Raw genomic sequence first — 23,397 nt, 5'->3', positions numbered from 1 at the left:
TTTTACTAAATAATTATAGACTAAAGATTCATATCATTATTAATGAAGGTAAACATGTTGATTTGAATCTGACTATGGGAATAACAAACTTCATGCAATCAAGCCAACTCTAGGAGAATGGACTCCTTCCTACAGAACCATGCGTAGGGAGGAGGTAGTCATTGCAAGAATCCGAATTGGTCATACTTATGTCACCCACACCCACATACTAAAAGGTGAAGACCCACCAGAGTGCATTTCTTGCAATGAACCATTCACAGTTAAGCACTTTATGATAGTGTTTTGACCTGCAACCTACGTGCGATCGTTATTACATAGTGCATGACATGAAAGAACTTTTTGATACTATTAACATCACACGTATTATAGAGTTCCTGAAAGCAGTAAATATTTACTCTAAAATCTAACTTTATCCTGTCACCTTGTGCAGTTTTATGCAATATATATACCGTCCCTTTTTAATACATTTTCATCATTTTTCATTAACACACAACATTTACATCCACCGTTGGTCGGGAAGCTTTATTTTTCACCGTTACCATCTTACCGTTTTAATTTCAACTATTTGTGTTTTAATATCGCTGGTCGATTTGAGACTTATCGTAATATTTAAAAGATTATACATATAACATTTTGCTTGGCGCTAAATAGCCTTACAGTGCTGATGCGCCGTTAAAAATAAAATCAATCAATCAATCAAAAGCTATATAGCATTGCAAGTGTTTACCATGCTTGCCTTCTTTATTAATTTTGGTTAAAAAAAACATGAAAACATGGTCAAATGAATATTTAATTAATACTTTAAAATGTAGTCATAGCATTTTGACTGCTACTTAATTATAAGGTTTATGAAAAATCTTTTCAAGCAATTTTATTCCGACTTAAATATTTTGGAATGTATGGAGTATAATTATCAAGAGTAAATGATAAAGCGTATATTCTGCTTACATTATAATTTATTATTCAGAGAATTTCGTCTCTGTACTTGCATGCCCTTACTTTAAATTCACTGGTTATAGCGATTAGTATATTGTACATTGTATACAGATGTACCGACTTTCGGTTTACCTGCGTTAATATCCCAGTCATAAGCATGTAATTTACGATGTACATTAGGCTGCTATGTTTTACTTGAAACATTATTACTTTCACATTGCCCTTCTGGTGGGCGACTTTACTTTTCCAAAGTAGAAAACAATTTGCATTGATAGGTTTGAAATTTGTTATGTTTAAAATGACTAGATGATCCTAAGCTAGATTTATCTATTCCAGGTAACTAATTTACAAGACGGGAGACGGGTACGATTCATAATGGACCGGAAGCAAACTATAGTCATCTTCGGTACAGGTCATAGATTGATTCTTACGAAATATATTATACCCCCCAAATTAAATCCGTTTACAAGACAATAGGTGCATACAAAATATTAAGCACTCTATTTTTCTTACCCCATCAGAAGACTGGTTCTCTTACTGTAAATTAATTAGTGGCCGAGTACTAAATAATTCATCTAGTGTTATGCACATTTTCTTAATGCTTCTGTGTTATGTATATCTGTATATTGTGATTGACCTTTGTCCAAAATCAAGTTCACGGTGCACCTTACTAGTGACATTTATTTGTAAGCAATATAATATGCGGCAAATATTTCTCTAAGATTATAGATTACATATTCGGTTCATTCTTAATGCTGATAAACATGTATATTTTAAGCTGGATCTAGGACATACATTTTCCACTTCCGACATTTGTTGACAACTGTGAATGTTTCAAAAAGGACTTTATCTTGGCTCATTATCTTGTCTTAGTTTTTTATATCAATGTTGTTTACTTGACAATTACACATTCCTGCCTTAGATTCAGATGCGGAATCAGTCTTATTGATGTGTTCAGCTTTTAAGGTGGTTGGACGAATTTATTTAAAGTAATCTTTATAGTGCTGCTCAATATTCTTGGACATAAACATTAATTTGGAATTATGGTGAATACATTGAAGGATATTTTTGGATTATATTATTGTGAAATATCAAAAGGCTGTTAGCACGTCACTGCATTCCAGGACATTGGCACATTAGCACATTCGATACTACAGGAACAGCAACTCATTCGATATTGGAGTTTATTTGGAATTCGAATGGTATTCAATTGGAACATCATCCGTTTGGACTTGTAATGTAAGTTTTGGGACCATTTAGGATTAGTTTGCATTGCTGTAAGTACTTTCTAAATGTTCACGTTGTATTCTATGGTAATAATCTGCTGAGCTTTACGAAACTTGTTGGTTTTCGCTCTTTTCTGTTACTTTGGTAAAGCGATAGAATTATAACACTAGACACATTGCTGCATCATGTTGTGTCTGTCCTGTCATTCGTTTATGCGTACACAACCTTTCCTCATGCTCCCGCTGAGATTCCTCCTTTCGTTCTGCCGATAGAGCCCATCCCAGTGCCAGATGGAAATGTATGATGCACAAGACAATGAAGTCTTCTTCAGCCTTATATATCATGTTTACAAATGTTGGAATATAAATATCATTTGTACGATATAAAGTGATTCAGTTCGAGATAATAATCACTTATTAAAAATGTGGTTTAATATATTTGTAAATAACTAACAAACAAGGCACTACGCATTTGCTTCTTTCCTACCAATTAAACATTCTCCTGCAGTTGGTTTGTTTAAGCAGAAAGGCACTTTAACGTTACTTACATTATTTAGGTAATTCAAGTTCATAACACACGGGTAGGTGGTGGTGTGGTGGGCTTGTTAGAACAAACGACAAACACAGATATATAAGATTAAAAACGAACGAAACCTCTCAGCAATACTAAATTTGAATCCATGTACAGTTAGAAGATATTCTTGGATATATTTGTGCACAATCAGTCATTTAAATAATCAATTATAGACTGCCACCGTTACATTGTAACTCGTATCCAACCTCTTGTCTTTGAAGTTGTTTACCTTCCTTGCATTCATCGTTGATATCGTAAAGAAAAATGAAAACATGGTCGAATGAATATTTAAGTATTACTTTAAAATGTAATCATAGCTTTTTGGATGCTACTTAATAATGAAGTTTAAGAAAATATTATAAAGCCATTTAATTCTGACTGCAACATGTTGGAATGCGTGAAGTATAATTAACATGGGAAAATGATAAAGTCTATGTTCTGCTTACATTGCAATTTATGATTCAGAGAATTTTGTTTATGTAGTTTCATCCCAATTATTTCAAATTTACCTTTCAAAGGGGTTAGTATCTATAATAGACCGGAGGTAAACTATGAACATCTTCGGTACCGGTCATAGTGTAAATTACAATAAAGTTAATATATGGATGAAACTGCACAGTGTCATTTACATACACACACACACACTTATATATATATATATATATATATATATATATATATATATATATATATATATATATATATATATATATGTAATTGAACTAATAGTTTTATGACGCTGGTCTTGGAACAATTAAGAAGAAAGGGCGAAAACAAAATGGTTATATAAAATTGAAAATGTTATATATTTGTCTAAAACACAAAGTTAAAGAATTCAAAATAACTTACAGTAAGGTGATTAAAATCTTAAAGTCCTAAATGGTCTATTAATTCTAAAAGTATCGAGTAATCCGAATCAGTTCCAACGATATTCCGAATAATGTCCTATAGTGTACTTATGTGATAATAGTACAGAAGAATTACTATGATATGATCCCAACATGTCTTTAATCTAAGTCCCTAACAACTATTAAATATCCAAATGCATTTAATTTCCTTAACACATACAATTTCACTTAACCTGTAATATTTCAAGCACCAAAATTCCAACGAATGATACATTAAATAAACGAACCCCTCCCAGGATAACTGTATAACTTCTGAGACTGGTGGTACTACTTAGAATTCTTAATTCTACTTAATAATATTATTATATAGATTATTAAAGCGCAAGAAATATATTCTCGTACATAAATTCTAAAATAATCCAAATTCGTAAACAACTTAAGATGTTTTACGCTGACCAAACATAAATTAGGTCAGCTTAGTCTCTTCAAGAAATCATGTCTTTGTCGGAAAAATGATGTTTAGCTGTACTAACATTATCAATCAACTTTGGAACCTCATGAATGAACTTACGCACTTGATACATGACTCATATTTAAAATGCAAAGAACGATGATTAGATATTAGTGTTAAAATGTCATTTACTAAATGATCTTTACAAAATTATAAGTATGAAAATAATACACATTACGAAAAATATATCGCAATTGATAAAAATACACACACTATATATATATATATATATATATATATATATATATATATATATATATATATATATATATATATATATATATACATATATATACATATATATATACATATATATATATATATATATATATATATATATATATATATATATATATATATATATATATATATATATATATACATACATATATATATATATATATATATATATATATATATATATATATATATATATACATACATATATATATATACATACATATATATATATATATATATATATATATATATATATATATATATATATATATATATATATATATATATATATATATATATATATATATATATATAAATTGAGAAGAAATATATACTGTAATATGTATATGGCCTGTATGTTTAATGCCAGCAAATACTATGTGTATTTACTGCTGTCTGAGACATCCTGAAGAAGTCGTGTTAAGAAGAATTAAATCTTGTAGTTAATTATTCCTCAGTTCCTTCTCGATTCGAATGAGACTTTTGATTTCGAAGTCAGTGTTGATGTCGTAAGAAGTATTTTTTATAGATAAAACATTGTAGTTGTAATTAAAGTTTTCCGTTTACACACTCTTATCAAAACATAGTTCATATATTTGTCTTGGAATGTTCCTTCCTATTAAATTTTATTCTCTATCGTGCTCATACGATGTTAATTATTAAATAACATCTTTTTTACTATGGTCATGCATCATTTATGACCTTTTCAAGCTGTATTGCTGTACAACGAGATATACACTTCTTCCGTGGTGTTAATGCCTAATTCCTAAGACCATTATCCACTATAAAAATTATATATCTTTATATCTGATATCTTTTGTGTTGCTGTTTCTTTGCTTTCTATTTTGCTAAGGCATCATCATGGCAATGCGTTAATATTTGTCCAAACCTAAAGTAATCCCATACAAAATTTTGAACATCATTATAATATATTGTTTGCAAAGCATTGACATACGATTGAATTTTTGAATTATTCGCAGATGAATGTCTCCTCCATATCACGTTCAAAAGTGTTTCTTCATCCTAGTCAGATTCATTTGATTTCAGACCATTATTCTGTATGCTCGAAAAATGATTCTTTACTGGCGTTTTTAATATCTTATCTCTCAGGCAAGGATCATTTGGCTGTAAAATTAATACAGAACAATACCAAGAGTTACTGTCTTGAGGATGAAACAAGAGCCTTATGGAAATTCAAAAGGCATACCTCAGGACAATGCATCATAAAGAAGAAAAACCGATAGTGCACGATGTTTGTAGTTTTATTCGCAATTGGTGCTATCAGATATATTAACATTTTTCATTTTATAGCTATTTTATAACTATTATTAAAATATATAAACACTATTCATGGAAATTCAAATTTGTCAATGGATATCATATTAAGAAGTCGGGACTCTGTATCAAGAAATCTAAAACGTCTTTATCATTTCCAATTGTTTCTAGGGAATTCATAAATTTACCTCGTAAGTTGTGAAATAATTAAGGATATTGTTTGAATAACTTTAGTTTTAGAGTTGTTTCTCTGACCAAATTTATTCTCTGCAAAATCAACAATATTCAATGTCAGTTTGCTCAAGCCACTCTAAAAAGCAGCTTTGAAGATGTCAATATTTTGTTTTCGGGGAAGGATAATGACCTTCAACTTCTGCACATTATTTTAGTGGTAGGACAAAGACATTCAACGATCTGTACAATGTTTTAAAAGTAAGACACATACATGCAACGATTTGTACATTGTTGTAATGGTAGGACAAAGACTTTCAACGATCTGTACTTTTTCTAGGGGTATAGGCAACAACATTTCAGGTTCTCAACACTATTTCAACTTAATGACGAAAATAATATTTTGATAAATGATCATATATCATTAAGACACACGCGCCTGAACTTCAGTGTGAAATATCTCAACCAATATTTTAATGAAAATTTAAAACAAAATTTATTACACAATTTGTCCTTGTTGCTGATGTCAGTATACTTGGTCACAGATCAGGTCATAAGTTTTATTTAGTAAGTGCTACTGGGTGAGGACAAGTACATTCAATATTAACAAAGTCCTTCCTACAAAGCAGTAAATTGAAACTGTGTCATGGAAAGAGACAATTGTAATCTGCTCATTTTTAAAAGACCCTAAAAGATAACATATGCAGTACATGGGCTCTAAAATATATCAATTGAAAAAGGACATGTTTCCGTAAGAATTAATATCTCAAACAATTTCGCTTCTTACAATAATTCTTGATGAAAATAAAAGTGTATTACCTGGTGGGCGAGTGTCTTGAATAGGATGTGGTAAAGCTATAAAAGGAAAAGGAGAATGTATTGCTAAGAGTGAATAAAACTACATATATAGTATTTCCAGGACGCATACCGTGTCTTTACCTCAAACTTGTCATGCTAATATCGTTCATAATAAAACACTAAAGAAACCCTTTTCTAAACGTGTTATGTATTTCTTGATTATTTGTTGATTTATTTTCGCAGTGATAAATAATTACAATATATCTTCTGCTTGTATAAATCATCACGAGTTAATTCATTTAAGTATACATTTCAGGTGCATATCTGATGTTTTCGAATACAATACGCTTTGTAAAATGAACATCAATCATTCAAGCGTTTATGAAAATAAAGAAGTTTAAGTTAAACCAGAAGAACACGTTCACGGGAAGTTAAACACCAGTGGTTTTGCATGAAATGAGCAACATAAGACTATGACATTTATTATTACGGAACACAAGAAAATAATTATAAACAAATTTTAAATGAGACTTTGTTGATTCCGGTACTGAAAGAATTATAGATAAAATTATTAACTTAGAAATTACAAAAATTCGACACGTTTGATTTTATTATTTTCCTTAATACAGAATCAAACTTTCTGATCCATGAAACAGTGGCTTGCAAGCAGTCTCAATGTTCTAAACATTGAAAAAATTTCCTTTAATTTATTAAAAATGTACGCAGATGCCTATGGGGATGTAACCCTATTCTGTTGTTATGTGTCAGTTTCAAGCAAAAGGGAATGTTATGTTTCGATATGTTATTAATTTCATAGTTTGTATATGCTTGCATAACAACTGCAAAATTTGCGGTAATGGTAAGATTTCAATATAATATAGACTATTTCCCTTCAAGCAGTTATTTCTCTCTCTGTCTCTTTCTCTTATATATATATATATATATATATATATATATATATATATATATATATATATATATATATATATATATATATTAACAATATCAAACTGAGGAGCCATTTAACCATTTATGACAACTCATAAGGTAAATTTAGACTCTGTTATGATATAATCATGCAAGCTGAAGAAATACATCTGATTTATAGAACGCATTTTAAGTGATTCATTTGATTCTTTTTCACGGTAGATGCCGTTTATTTTGTTAACAAACGTACAGATAAACTTATATAAGTGTAACTCTTGTCTAGTGGGAAATTCGAAGAGATATATATGAGTCATAACAATGATAAAGAATCTTCTAATGTATTAGACCCTTTTTAATAGGAATTTCAAATTATGCTTCGTGACAAATTTAACCTAAAAATCACGAACAAAAATGGATTTACCTGTCTTCGGTGGTGTTTCGTCTGGATCTGTAAAATGATACAGGCTCATTAGATTTTTTGTTGTCTGGTGAAATATTTAAATAAATATGTTTTATAATTTAGATTAATATTCACAGGCTTTGAATATACACGGAAAATAATAAAGACGTGTTTCATACACACAATGTTGATGACATTCTCTTTGCAGAACACACTACACAACTATGTTCACTACATCTTTTGATACTGGGCATATGAAAGTTAAACAAGTACTATTTTTATTATGTGTCGCTGTAATGAAAGTAGAGAGCATTTTCGCGATATATCCAAACTTACAATAGTACGTTAATAGATGGCTAATTAGGTCTCAGATAAGATGACTGATATATAGATAAATGTGCCAACGTCTCATTGTACTAATAGTAACAATATACTATCATGTTAAGTTATGACGTAGTTTCTGTTCATGCTCTCCCTATCATTTATAAAATCATGCAGTTCGAGTTCAAGATCCTAAAAACTGCTCTGCTTGGGGTAATATAAGTAACCCACAATTTTATCTTGCTTTGTAACGAATTAGCATCAACAATTTATGGATATGTATTGAAACAAAATTGTGTTATTTCCTTCACCTTGTCAGTCACTCTTGGTAGCATGAAGTTTGGACATATTTAATCATAACAAATCCTTTTAGTGGTGTACTGTACGAACACCATCTGCAACCATAGTCTTGGATTTTACAGTTGTGTAAGGGTAATCAATTGTTAGCTTTATCAATATAGCCTTAACTTTAGGATACAATTTTACTTTTGTATTTGTGTTCATATCAATGAGTTAATGCTCAAATTTCATAAATATTGTAATATCCACAAAATCAAAGACGCTTTTCCGGCTCTTTATCAATTATGTCAGCACCTATATGCCAAATCAAACCATCCAGATTTGATCTTAATTAAAGAAGCGGACATGTATTTCTCCGAATGTTGATGTAGATAGGCCGATTTCCTAATTACCGATTTGTCTTTCATTTGTTTCCCCCTGCGGGTCCGGGGTTGTTGAATTGGCCCGACGTGCCTCGCTACGTGTCGTAAAAGGCGACTAAGTAGAGGCAACATGTTTGCCGTGGGTTGCGTCCCGTGTCGGGGGAGGAAAGGATCCTGGTAGTCGAGCAGAGGCTTTCCATGCAATACATTACTTTGGCCTCTACTTCTCTTACACGGGTGGTCGGGATGGGCCCGGTTCCGACAAATCGGCTGGTCACGCCGAGCCCTAGGAAGTCCTTATTTACTCTCTCACCTTCTTTATCTTTCTCCTTGTATCTCTCTTGATACCACCGTTGCCCCTATATTCTATTCCTTTATCTTTCCCTTTTCCAAGTCTTAGAAGACTTCCTAGAAGGCGGTGGCTTAACGGGTCAATCGGGGGGTAATTTTACCGACCCTAGAAACTGGCGACTTCAGGGTCAATTAAAGGTAATTTTATCAACTGAGTATGGCATCTGTGTATCCCTGGCACTTGAAAAGTGTTCCTTTGTTGGGCTCCACGGTGGGCGGGGAGCACGGGTGCTGAATGTTTATTAAGCCAAGATGGATATTTCCAAACAAATTCAAAACAAGCCTACAAAACCTTTATCTGACTCTGATGACGAACCATGTAGTGTGGAGTCATTTCCACGCTTCATGGTCATACAATCTAAAGATGCCACAAGCAGCAGAGAGGGCGAACAGACCCAAGAATTCCGACAAAAAAAAAAAATAAACAAAAATAAAATCATCTCGTAGAAAGGTCCAGAATTTTACAAATAAACGTTTCCTTGAGATGATTTTATTTTTGTTGAAACCAACCCCATCAATAAAACCCCAGTTCGAAAAGGTAGCTGAAAAATAAAGTACTCTACGTGTTTATTTATTTTTTGTTTAATTTCCACGGACGACCAACGTTGGTAGGCGCCCTCTCTGCTGCTATTAATTTTAAAAATCAGAAACGTTAAAAGATTTTATCAAGACCCACACGATATCTTGTTCTTGGATCATGTAGATTTATTGTTATAAATCCATGCGCAGTAGCTTGCGCTCGTGAAAAGAAATTTCTGAATTTATTATAATCCATGTCACCACCACACCAAGTTTGATGCATATTTCGCAGCGTGTGTGTGTCTACATCATTAAACACAGCTAAAATATTGCAGTTGTCTCTAATCACTTTCGGAATTTGTGTATATCGTTGAGTAACATAGATCACATCTGTATTTTTATGTCTGCCGCGAGAAAATATTCTGGCTGGATTTGTTTGTTTATCTAGCATCACATCGTCGTATACAACTAAATTATTGATATATCCGTCTAAAACATCAACAGACGGTGCTTCATCAATATCGGTTATAAACTCTATAACATCATTACCTTCGTCCAGTAATCTTGCATTTTCGTTAAAATCTTTTAATACTTCATAACACCTCTGATCATCAATGTGTGGTGCTACCAAATACAATTTATCCCATTTTAACCATCTCATTATCAAATTAAGTAATAATTGCGTCTTACCCGATCCAGATGGTCCTATGATAATCATTCTGATGGAATTGGGTAGCGCATTATGATGTTTAACAGGTTCTCGTCGCCAAGTTGCTGAGAAATCAATTATATCCATATATTTTATAACATGAATTTATACTGTTTACGCTGTAAAGTTAAAACTCCAACTACTAATTTAGCTACAGTTACGACAAAAAATAAAAAAAATAGCGTATGGTGGAAAATGTTCTGTGTGCGGTAGAAAATATTTTCATTTTTACCTAATAAGCGCGGTGGTGATATTGCTAATTTGATGTCAAAGTTTCCAGGTGCCCCATGGGCTAAACACTCAGGAGAGAAACATCTACCAGGATATAATTATTGCGGTCCTGGTACCAGACTTGATATCAGACTTGATAATCAAGATCAACCAAAACCAGGCGAGGAACCAGTAAACGCTATTGATCGAGCTTGTCACGCTCATGATGTAGCTTATAAAAGTAAAAATCTACAAGACAGGCATATTGCAGATGTAAAATTAATTCATGCGCTAGATTCTATACAAAATAAAAATATCAAAGAAAAATTAGCTAATTGGTTGGTAAGATCTGCGATGAAAGGTAAACTCGTACTAGGGGCTGGTAATATATAATGGAATTAATTTATTATTCACCAAGAGGATACTGGAGAGGCAAAGCAGCAATTAGTAAACTTGCTGATGCAGCAGCGGTTAAACATTCTGCTGCTAAAGCGTGGTTATCCAAACAAGCAATATGGCAAATTTATCTACCACCACCGAAACGAATTCAGTACGCGTATTTCGATGTTAATGTTCCTAATGAAGTTCATCAAGCAGATATTCTGTTTTTACCACATGATACTGTACGCAGAAAAACATACAAATACGCGCTAACCGTTGTTGATGTTGCAAATAGGTATAAAGAGGCAGAGCCGCTATCAACGAAAACATCATCTGAAGTAGCCGATGCGTTTGAACGAATTTATCAACGAGATGGTCTACGATGGCCACAGCTGCTACAGATTGATCCTGGTAAGGAATTTCTTGGTCCAGTATCATCGCTGATGAAACGACATAATACCAAAATACGACGAGGACATACTGCAATTCATCGTGATCAGGCAATTGTTGAGCGATTTAATCGAACACTTGCTGAGCGGTTATTTTGATATTAATACGCGAAGGAATTTATTCAAGATAAAAGATCTCGCGAATGGGTTGCAAGATTACCAACGTGATAGCTACATTAAATAATGAGATTACACGAACAACCAACATGAAACCCATTAATGCAATTACAAAAAAAAATATACCAACACAACGAAAAAATATTGAAAAACAAAAAATATTGGGTGATGTTACAGTTAGATATTTATACGAGCCTGGTGAACTTGAAGGTGGTTAAGCGAGAGCGATTGATCCTATTTGGAGTGTTACCACACACAAAATATCCACCGTGACAAGATCCTCAGGTAGACCTGCAATCTACAGATTAGATTCGGCTGCTCCTCAACGTGGATTTACACGTGAACAACTATAAATAATCCCCGAGGATACACAACTACCACCGCGATCACTTGACTAGCGCCTCTACGCCGATTACATTCGAGACAGGTCAACATGGTATTTTCTCGTGTATGACAGCGACTATTATCTTTTCTGTCTACGGTAAATTGTCTTGAATCATTACTCGAATACCTCTATAGCATTATACAATTGCAACTTGCACAATGATTATGCTGCTGCTGTTTTAACTCAATAATAAATTCAGCATCAAGATCAAAGTTACGTTTATTTTTTTTATCAGATTGTTTGTATCCGATTAATTTTTTTCTTATTATATCATCATCGACGATGTTAAATTTATCAACGATTTCAGGAATTATAATTCTCCGTAATTGAGATATTTTTTTTGACCCTCGATACCGCTAAATAAACTAAATTTGACCACTCGATGCGATCGTCCACAATCCAAACTTGTGTATCAGAAATAGTTAATCCCTGAGACGAGTGGATCGTCATAGCGTATCCCAACACCCATGGAGATTTGTCAGCGCGTAATGCATCTTCCACTACACTGATATCAACGGCGACAATATCATTTAATACGAGATTCTGTTTTTCAGTCTGTCCTGGAATAGCAACATTGATATTCTGTTTTCGTGTATCTGATGGTCTATAACACAACGGTACGGTTAATTCTGAATATTTTTCTTTATGTAGTTGAAATAACTGCTGTTGTAAAGCGTCTCTGATTATTTTTCTGCTTGCTACTATTAGATCGCTGGGTCTCCATAGTTTTAAAAAATTACTCATTGAGGTCTCTGAGATTACTCCGCGTATTATTTCACACTGAATTTTGTTTGATTGCAATCTGATTAATTTTTTAAACTCCTTTAAATTTGCATCGAGAACACTATGATCATCATCTATTTCTTCGTAATAATCAACGAAATTTTTTAACCAATCATGTGGAGATGGTCCAACAAGAGGCGGCGGTTGACCATGATCGCCACACATTATTATAGCGGTATTTTTCGTCAGCAACCAATCAAGAAACGTTTTTAATGTATCCAATGACACCGTGCACATCTCGTCCCAAATAATTATCTTAGGTATATATTTTTCTCCCATTCGTTCAGGAGTCCATGTATCCCCACGCCACCGAAAGAAACTATGATACGTGCACGATTGTACTTGCCGTTGTTTCATCTCGCGTGCAAGTCTATGTGTGGGTGTCAGCACGATCATATCTGAATTTCTAAAAATATTAATTGCTCGAGTCGTTTTGCCGCATCCACCAGATCCATTGAGATATACTGTCTTATATCTAGTTATTGGATCACTCACCGGCGGCGCTTTCGACATTTCTGATATTTTATTACCCTCACGATAAAAATCTCTCATTGGAACATCTGCTGATTAATTGTGTAATAATTCTTTTTTTATTCTCCACGAACTCCATCGCTCATCATTACTTGTGAATTTCATAACAGATTCTAAATATTTACTCGAAATATAAAACGAATATGTTGCGACTCTGACTGCGGTCTCAGGAAATCTATTAATCATCGATAATAAATTTATAGAAACATAAGCCAACATAGAAGATCTTAGATGAGTATACTGTGGGGATACGTCATTTATGTAACTAACGATCGTACCCAATTTTGTTCCGTCGGATAAATAAACACTTTCTCGATTTACAAATATATTTCTCGCTGTTGTATCAGCGATTATAAAATCGTACTCGGCATCATCTAAAATTAATTGTGCATGATGTCTTTTATGATCATATGCACCACCTTGAGTAAATTTACCTATAATTCTTCTACCGAGATCTTTTGCGGTTTTAAGTTTAATCTCGAGAATTTTAGGAGCTTCTTTGATAATATCATCTTCGGAAACACCAGGACATTTTTCCTTAAATTCCTTAATAACTTCATCGAGATTGATAGAATCTGGCATGGGCAACCAAACTTCGGTCTGCGTATGATATGATATAATCGCCTCACTAAGCACCAACGATGTCAGTATCGCACAATCTAGCATATATCGTAATAAAACTATAGGCACCCAACGTTTTTCACAAAAATGTCTGCCAAACCAAACATAACAAATCTTATGAAGATTTTCGTTAAGCTTGAATGATTCAACGCAAGCGAATCCAGTCAGATCAAAATCAGGTAATGGTCCATTAATTGCCACTCGCGTCATCTCGTTTGTGGGATGACCGAATCTTTTAAAGTACACAGAACAATCTCCATATCCTAGAAAACTTCCCGGAAAACATGCAACCATATCAACCGAAATGACATCATTGTAATTATACTTGGTACTCCACAATCCGCCGTGTCCGTATTCGACGCAACTTGCGCGTACGTCCTCGATTAAATCAAATCGTGTTGGTTTCCATGAATTTCTTTCTCTAGCGAAATGAGCCGCAACAGATGGAACGGTAAAGCAATTAGTTAGTAATTTGTCAGTACTTTCCGCGTGTTTGCACTCTAAAAACTTCTCCGCGAGATTTTTCATCTCGTCGTGGAGATATTCTGTTCGATATATTTCACCATTTGGTCTGACAAACTGATCAAATCCACCTTCCTCATTACTTTTAAATAACCATACCGATACAGGATCATTTTTACTTATTTCGTTGATAAAATCAAACATGCCTCCCCCCATATCTGAGGGGTAAAATCTAACAGTTCGATCACGTGGAAATATTGTCACTGCGTTAGTCCATGCGTGCGCGTTATGATCGATAATATTTATTGGAGCTCCTTTCGATTTATATTTCGATTAGTACAGTACTTCTCCCGTTATTGTCGCTACTTTTATTGGAAATTTTAATATTTTTCTTAACTCAGCAACATCTTTTATTGTAGCACCGGTATCCTTAACTGAATCAGCCCACGAGTTTATTTTTTCACGTCTTAAATCAGTTAATCCGTTTCCACGCATCGCGTTTGTAAAGTGTTCTATTACTCGTTCGACTACACAATTTAACCTTGAAAATTTCATGGGTGCCAGTTTATCAACGTTGGGTTTTTTATTTATCTCATAGATTCCATAAATAACCGCTGTTACAGGATACGCTCACTCATAATACGGTTTGTCAATACCCGTCAATAGACCCGGTCTGGAATTTTTACTTAATATGGCAATTTTATTATTGCCAAGGACAGGATCATATTTATCACGGATAATCCAACTTCCTGTTTCAGTTAATACAATAAATTTTACTCTGAAGAAATATTTGTGATTGCCCTCATACTCAGCGATGTAGTTAATGATAGTTGCCGCTCGCTTGTCATTCATTGTGGCGTCCTTGACAGTATTACGTATAATCTTGAACGTTGACCATACATGAGATGCGCCATCTGTGTAAAATTCTTTCTTGGCGTCGTGAATTTTCGAGATTAAGCTTTTATTTTTCGGATCAACCAGATCTCGTACTGGTAAGTTAGGAGATAATCTGTCGAGGTTGAATTTATATTTAGAAGGCCTAGTTTGGGATAATTTCTCAAACGCGTTCATATAATTAAAACAAATATTTAAATGAAAAATATTATATATGCAATGTCTCAATGCAGATGGTTGATGATCGGTTCAGTAAATCGATGCAACAAATCCTGCAGAAAGGAATTTTGTTGGATGCACTTACAAAGTATACGACAAGGAAGTCTAGGACCAATACCGTGTCTGCGATGTGGTGTTGGGGTGCGAGGAAGAACAGAATTATGTGGAAAGTGCGGTGGAAAACGGTTCAGAGAACTTAAAAGATATTATGACAAAAAAATAATAATAGTGAAAACGCTATAAAATCCGTGGTGGATTATATATCAAGATTTCAGACAAACAATGATTTAAACAAATGCTATTATTGTATAAATGGAGGAAAATATATCTGTCCCACATCCAAAAATAACAAACTATGAATCAGATCGTAATGGTGTCATCAGACACTGCAGGTTAAAAAGACCGGTTGGTTATATCATTATTACTGGTTATCTAATGTTTACTGTTGGGAAGAAACCCTATCTCTGTCATAGTTTCGTATTCGAATGTCACAAGGGGTTGATCAAAGACGGTCTTGTCATTGATCATATTGACGGAGATCCTCAAAATAATAGTTTATCCAACATTCAAGCTATCTCAAGCAGTGAGAATAATATACGTGGTAATGCTGGAAGATGTAAGACAGTTTCTAGAAGGGTGATCAAGGCTACAAACACAGAAACTGGCGAAGAAATTATATTTCAGTCGATGCGTGCTGCTGCGAAATACTTTGACATTAATCCGCGTTCGATACAACTCGTTGCAGAAAATATATATAAAACTGCTTTCTCAAAACAATATAAGCAGAAAATCACCTTCCAATATCAATAATTATCATCACCACATTGAATTATTTTTTTGGTCAGAAATTACTACTTACCTGAAGGGAGATAACTCCGTTGAGCATATTCATGTAACTGAGTTACTTCCCCTTGACCGTGTTCACGATCGTAAGCGAAAAATTGCTGTAATACATCTATTTCAAACTTGCGATGTATTTTTTAAGCATCTACGTCGTAATTAATTACTCGTAGAAAGATATTTATGGTTTCTAACTTACAAACAGAAAAAATAACTGTAGTTACATTGTGTAATAGTAGATCCGTTGCAAAGATTGATGATGGGGAAAAACCCAGGAAAAATCCCCCAATTATGGGTTTTTCCGGGTTTCTCCGCTATATATACTGGCCTCATACGCTGTGTTTTGCACCTAAACTTGCTAGTGTGCGGTGGCAGACTAGGAGTTATGGGGTTGTATTGTCTTTATATGTTCCGTGTGCCCGTTGAACTTGGTAGAATGCAGTGGCAAGCTACGAATTCTGGAATTTATATGTATCCTCTTATGCCCGTTGAACTTGGTAGAATGCGGTGGCAAGCTACGAGTTCTGGGTTGTGTTGTCCTTAATTAAGATTTCATTCATTGTATATATTTCATGTCATTCATAATATATGTTGTGTTCTGTGTATCCTCTAAACTTAGTAGAATGCGGTGGCAATCTGCGAGTTTAATGAGGCTGTAAATATGTAAATACTACGTGTTGTGCCGTCCCGACGAACTCGATAGGGGTTCTATAGGGATAATTTTTTTATTTTAAAGATTTATATATTATATAATGAACCATGAAAATATCAAAGACATTATTTCTGCTATCAAAAGACTAGAAGAAAACGGAATTAATATATCTGATGAACTAAATCCTGAGAAAATAATATCTGATTTTGAAACGTTAGAAGAACTTAAGAATGAAAATAAGTATGTTCTATCATCTCAATATAAGTTCATAAAGTGGATTCAGGCAGCTATGTTTCAATCACTAGCTATGGTGAACGATGATCAAGTAAATGAATTTGTTCCTCTTTCTGTCGCAGTAGAAAAGGTCAGATCGGGATTATCCAGCGAGTACCAAACGAAAAAAACAATCAGTACCCGCATAAGACACTTAAGAAAAATTATGTCAGCAGGTAACGACCAAAGCAACCCTGTCTGAATTATTATTTATTTATTCTGGGATTATATTTTTTCTGAGATTATATTTATTTATTCTGAGATTATATTTATTCTGAGATTATATTTATTCTGAATTATTATTTATTTATTCTGAGATTATATTTATTCTGAGATTATATTTATTCTGAAATATTTTATTTTTTCTGAGATTATATTTATTTATTCTGAGATTATATTTATTCTGAATTATTATTTATTTATTCTGAGATTATATTTATTCTGAGATTATATTTATTCTGAAATATTTTATTTTTTCTCAGATTATATTTATTTATTCTGAGATTATATTTATTCTGGGATTATATTTATTCTGAGATTATAGTTATTCTGAGATTATATTTATTCTGAATTATTATTTATTCTGAAATATTTAATTTATTCTGAGATTATATTTATTCTGGATTACTATTTATTCTGAAATATTGTATTTATTCTGAAATTGATGGGTTAGTTGGTACTGAGATTTATGTAGAATGATCAAATTTGCAATTTTGATGGGTTAGTTGGTACTCAGATTTATGTAAAATGATCAAATTTATGACTCTGATGGGTTAGGTGGTATTCAGATTTATTATTTATTTTTATTTATTCTGAATATTTTATTTTATTTTCTGAATTGTTAATTAGATCGTCGGGTAAAGTTGCCTGATTCTCTAATTGATTTTAATTGAATAAAATATCAAAACCAGTAAAAATTACAAAAAATCAGTAAAATTAGCTCAAATATCAGTAAAATTAGCTCAAAAAATATGTAATATTTTACTGTTATCATCACCTTTTCTCACAAGAACAACCGTGTGTCTAGGTCCAAAAATAACCTTTCTAACATTTCTACAAAATCCAAAAATATGCGATAATGGAATTGTACATGAAAATCTTCTATCGGCTAATAGCAACATATCTTTACGCACTTTAAATCCCAAGTTGAAATCTAGATTAGAACCATGAACAACCCCCCACACATCAGCATCAGCATTATCGGCAAAATTTCTTGGTCGTCTTATATTGTACGGATTATCGTTGGGGTGACCAGAATTATCTTTCACAAACATCATTGTGGGACCTGCCGATCTTGTATAATCATCAAAATATCTTGCTAATCCTATTATTGTTGTAGCAACGTCTACATCTTTCTGAATCGATTCGATATTTTTTCCATCGATCATATAAGTGACGCTATCAAACAGTGCCATGATCCCGTTGTTGACAAAACCAACTTTTACTGCATCTGCGTAATTAGCATTAGTTGTTCTTACAATTGTACCTTCTACCTCAAGAAACGCCTCAGCAGGTAAAAAGTATCTACTTGTGTCATGAACTTGTAGTTCAATTCTTCCACGTTGATCTGGTATTCGTGCGTCATAAGAATAAAACTGATAACCACGCACAGATTCATCTTTAAGCACAGGTGCTTCCATGTCAAATGCTGTGTCTGATATACGCTTGAACATTTATTATAATTATTTTCATCTATCACGAAAACCGGGTTTGGAAACTCCACTTCCCGATATCATACTTGAAATATTATTCCCTGATTCACCTGCTAACACCGCTAGTTTTTGATTTGCAGCCTGATTTATTATTTTACTGACATCTGCAGGCATAATTTCAGTACTTGGTAACTTTACTGGAGGTTGTGATTTTCGTCGCAATAATCGTGCTAGTCTTTCTTTGATTGCCGAGAAAGCCCTAGCAGCAACATTAACAATTGCTCCAGGAGCTTTATCACGAACAATATCAATAGCTTTCATCGATAATTGTTTCGCAACAGGCGCTACTTTTGGAGCTATTCTTGTAAATAATCCCCGTACAACATCCCCAAGTCCATCTCCGTAAATTGCTCTATAGGTTGGTAATCGCGAGTTTACTGCTCTGACCTGTACAGATTTACGATGTTTATTATGTATGATCATCTTATGTTATTTGCTATTTATCTAACAACTAGTCATCAACAAGTTCATCGATAAGTTCTCGGTAAACGCCGATATCCATGATACCACCTTGAAATAATCGTCGACAAATATCAGATGCTTCATTAATTATTTCTGATGAATTATTTCCGGCACGTTTTCCTCCTATGAGAACTTCTAACCGTGACACATCATTAATGATATTATCAGGCCAAACAAAATTATTTCCCAGACCACTACCAGTAGCACCTGGTACATCATCGTCAGGATCTTCTTTTTTAGAATCTATTTTACTTGATAAAAGAGACAATTTCTTTTTCCGCTCAGTCTCTCTCTCACTCAATTCTTCTTGTTTTTTGTCTCGCTCTTTCTTTTTTTTGTTCCATTTCTGCCAGCATCCTTTCCCGTTCTTTTTTAAACTCTTCAATTGACTCCCGCTTCGATGAAGAAGATTTTTGTTGTTCTATTTGTCGCATAGGTGGAGGAAGCTGATATTGGGAGAGTTGTTCTTATTCTAGTTGTTTCAGTCTCCCTTCATAAAGTCTTTTTACTTCTTCAAGAAGAGTTTTGTATTCTCGACCTTAAGCCTGTTTTTTGTTGTGATATACGCGATATATATATCTAATAATATTATCATCACTTGCTTTTTCATGACGAGGTTTAAAAATATCTGATTTATTAAATATACTATTTAATATTACTTCGGGTAATTGTTCTTTTTTAGTATTTCTAATTTCTTCAACAACCCCTTTCCTAATTTTTGCAATCAATTCTGCGTTTACTTCTACTAGTTCGGGTTCAGGTGTATGTTCTTTTCTCACGTCGGCGACTTCAGTACGAAGTCTACCAATTTCTTCAAGTATTTCCTCACTAACAGGTGGAGGTTGAGCCGCAGCTATATCAACTGGAAGATCTCTTAAAATCTTCTTTGTCTGTTTAGTTCTTCTTGCTATTTTTTCGGTTTGTGCCGCAGTTTGTTCTAATACCGGAAAAATACCCTTTTTCCTCTTCTCATCTTCCTCCGCAATATCCCCCCATATAGTTGTTTCAACAGCTGCTGAAACTTTCTTAGTAGCTGCAGTAATAGGTTTAAACAGTTTTTTAGTATCTTCTTCGTACTCAACTTGTGCTTCTTGCTGCGCTTGTAAATTTTTTCTGAATGAGTCTCTGACAGGAAGAAATTTTTTAATTGCTTCTAATCGTTCTCGAGCTATCCTTGCAGTATGAGATTCTGGATATATCATTATTTTGATATAACAATTTTTTAATTAATAGCCGCAGAGAGCTCCTACCAACGTTGGTCGTCCGTGGAAATTAAACAAAAAATAAATAAACACGTAGAGTACTTTATTTTTCAGCTACCTTTTCGAACTGGGGTTTTATTGATGGGGTTGGTTTCAACAAAAATAAAATCATCTCAAGGAAACGTTTATTTGTAAAAATCTGGACCTTTCTACGAGATGATTTTATTTTTGTTTATTTTGTTTTGTCGGAATTCGTGGGTCTGTTCGCCCTCTCTGCTGCCCCACAGAATCGATTGCTTCTCTCTCTCCGTTTGTAATTGAGAAAACTATTACCGGATTGATTGGTACACCAAAGAGCGTAAAAAAGATGAAATCGGGTTGCCTTCTTGTTGAGTGTGAGCGACGAGGTCAGACAGACAATATCAAGAAAATGAAAACTTTCTTTGATATTCCAGTGACCTCATTTGCTCACACCACACTCAATACATCCAAAGGAGTGATTCGCTGTCGTGACTTGGCTGGAGTCACCGACGCTGATAACATTGAAGGAATGAAAAGTGAAGTTGTCACTGCAGTCCGTCGAATACGCATCAAACGTAATAATAATCTGCAGAACACCAACACCATTGTACTCACCTCCAACTGGCCAACTGCACCCAAAGTGGTCAAAGTTGGCTTCTTGCAAGTGAAGGCTGTGATATACATTTGAAACCCCCTTCGATGGTATAAGTGACAAAAATACGGCCATCACGAAGACCGCTGATCAAAAAGCCAAATATGTGGTCGATGCGGAGACCATTCTCATCATGAATCTGATTGCAGAGCAACTCCGCATTGTGTCAGCTGTGGAAAAGAGCACCACGCAAATTCCAAGGATTGCGATACCTGGAAACAGGAGAAGGAAATACTGAGGGTACAATACATAACTAATATTACCTATCCAGAAGCCAGAAAACTTGTACAGGCGAAAACAGCCCATCCAAGCCCATCCTTCTCCACTGTAGTGAAGAGCAATCCTAAAACAACGAAGGACGCTCAAACACAGACAGATCTACCCGATTCAACACCAAGCTCTAATACCCCCCATTACCAAGCACAGAAAAACACGGCATCTACGCAAACTGCTTTCAACAATACCCAACCACCGAAATCACCAAAAAATAAAAACAAATCTCATGGAAACAGGCAACAAAAGGGGTCAGATGACCCCATCAAACTCTATAACAGGTTTGGAGACATCGAGAGCATGGATGCAGATGAAACTGCTCCATACGCCCAAGGGAGCTCCAGACCTACAAACAAAAAATTCACCCCCGTACTTCCTCCAGAGAAATAACCAAACAAATTCCCTCTGCGAAAGGTCTAACCTAGCTCCACAATCTTTAATTTAAATTTATAATGAAAAACACTATCATACAATGGAATTGTCGAGGACTTAAAGCAAATTACAATGATATTCTCCTGCTTTTAAACGAACATGATCCTGTGGTACTATGCGTTCAAGTAACATTCTTGAAAGATACGGACAACATCACACTTAAAAGCTACTCCCTGTTTAACAACTACTCACAGAATGTTGACAGGGCCTCAGGAGGAGTCTCTGTTATTGTGAACAACAGAGCCTATCATAGCTTCATTCATTTAAACACCAATTTACAAGCCATTGCTGTAAGCGTCACTCTTCATCGAGTGATTACATTTTGCTCTATTTACTTACCATCAAACACTAACCTAGTACCAAACAAACTCGACAATCTTGTTCAACAACTTCCCGCACCCTTTGTTTTACTCGGGGAGTTTAGTGCCCATAACATTTTATGGGGATCAAATCATAAAAATGACAGAGGTCACAAAGTTGAAGACTTTATTTCTATACACGATCTGTGTCTATATAACACCAATCACCTACATATTTACACGCAGGCACGGGTACATACACATGCATCGATTTGACAATTTGTTCTCCTTCGCTGCTTTTGGACTATGAATGGAAGATCGCTGATGACCTTCACAGCAGCGATCACTTCCCAATCTCCCTTGTAAATCTTAACTCTACAATTGATGAAGTAATTCCACAATGGAATTTAAAGAAGGCCGACTGGGCCAAGTTTGAAACACTCTGTAAAACTAGGCTGAATGAGGATACAGTTTTCAATGTTGACGACCCCATTTAGCATTTTACATCTATTTTAACCGACATTGCAGAAGAATCTATCCCCAAGTCCTCAACAAACTGTAAAAGAACCCTAAAACCTTGGCTCACTAAAGAATGTAAGGAAGCCATACAACAACGCCGAGAAGCATTGAAAAATTTACAATCATCCGACGCCCGAGAATTTAAGTAAATATCGTATTCTCCGGGCCAAAGCTCGCCGCACAATCAAAGAAAGTAAACGAGCATCATGGAAGAAATATGTTTCCTCTTTAAACTCTCGTTCCTCAATTAAGAAAGTTTGGGACACGATCCGCAAAATAACCTGAAAGAGAAAACACAATTCTTTCCGACATCTGAAACTGAACAATAACAATTTTAGCTCAAAACGTGACATACCAAATGTTCTTGCTGATACATTCTCTAAAAAATCCTCATCATCTAATTATTCCGAAGCCTTCCAAAAATTGAAAACTCAAAAAGAAAAGTCACGTTTAAAATTCACATCCAACAACTCGGAAAGTTACAACCAACTGTTTTCACTATCAGAACTTATGGAGGCTTTAGACAAGGCCAATGATACT

General features: G+C 34.1%; 1 protein-coding gene across 1 annotated transcript in view; it reads right to left on the bottom strand.

Annotated features, from left to right (window-relative positions):
* LOC149790349 (uncharacterized) overlaps nt 1-23,397 on the bottom strand; it is a 145,256-nt gene that overhangs the window by 20,061 nt on the left and 101,798 nt on the right. Inside the window, exons 8-9 of the mRNA XM_089972393.1 lie at nt 7,928-7,954; nt 6,601-6,636 (exon numbers count right to left, since the gene is read on the bottom strand). Of these exons, the coding sequence (XP_089828519.1) occupies nt 6,601-6,636; nt 7,928-7,954 (63 nt within the window). The remainder of the gene's footprint in view (nt 1-6,600; nt 6,637-7,927; nt 7,955-23,397) is intronic.

The sequence above is a fragment of the Sinohyriopsis cumingii genome, chromosome 10, assembly GCF_028554795.1.
Source record: "Sinohyriopsis cumingii isolate HCF-2022 chromosome 10, ASM2855479v2, whole genome shotgun sequence".
NCBI classification, from domain to species: Eukaryota; Metazoa; Mollusca; class Bivalvia; order Unionida; family Unionidae; genus Sinohyriopsis; species Sinohyriopsis cumingii.
The sequence above is the reverse complement of the archived record's forward strand: the minus strand, read 5'-3'. Positions and strand labels throughout refer to the sequence as shown.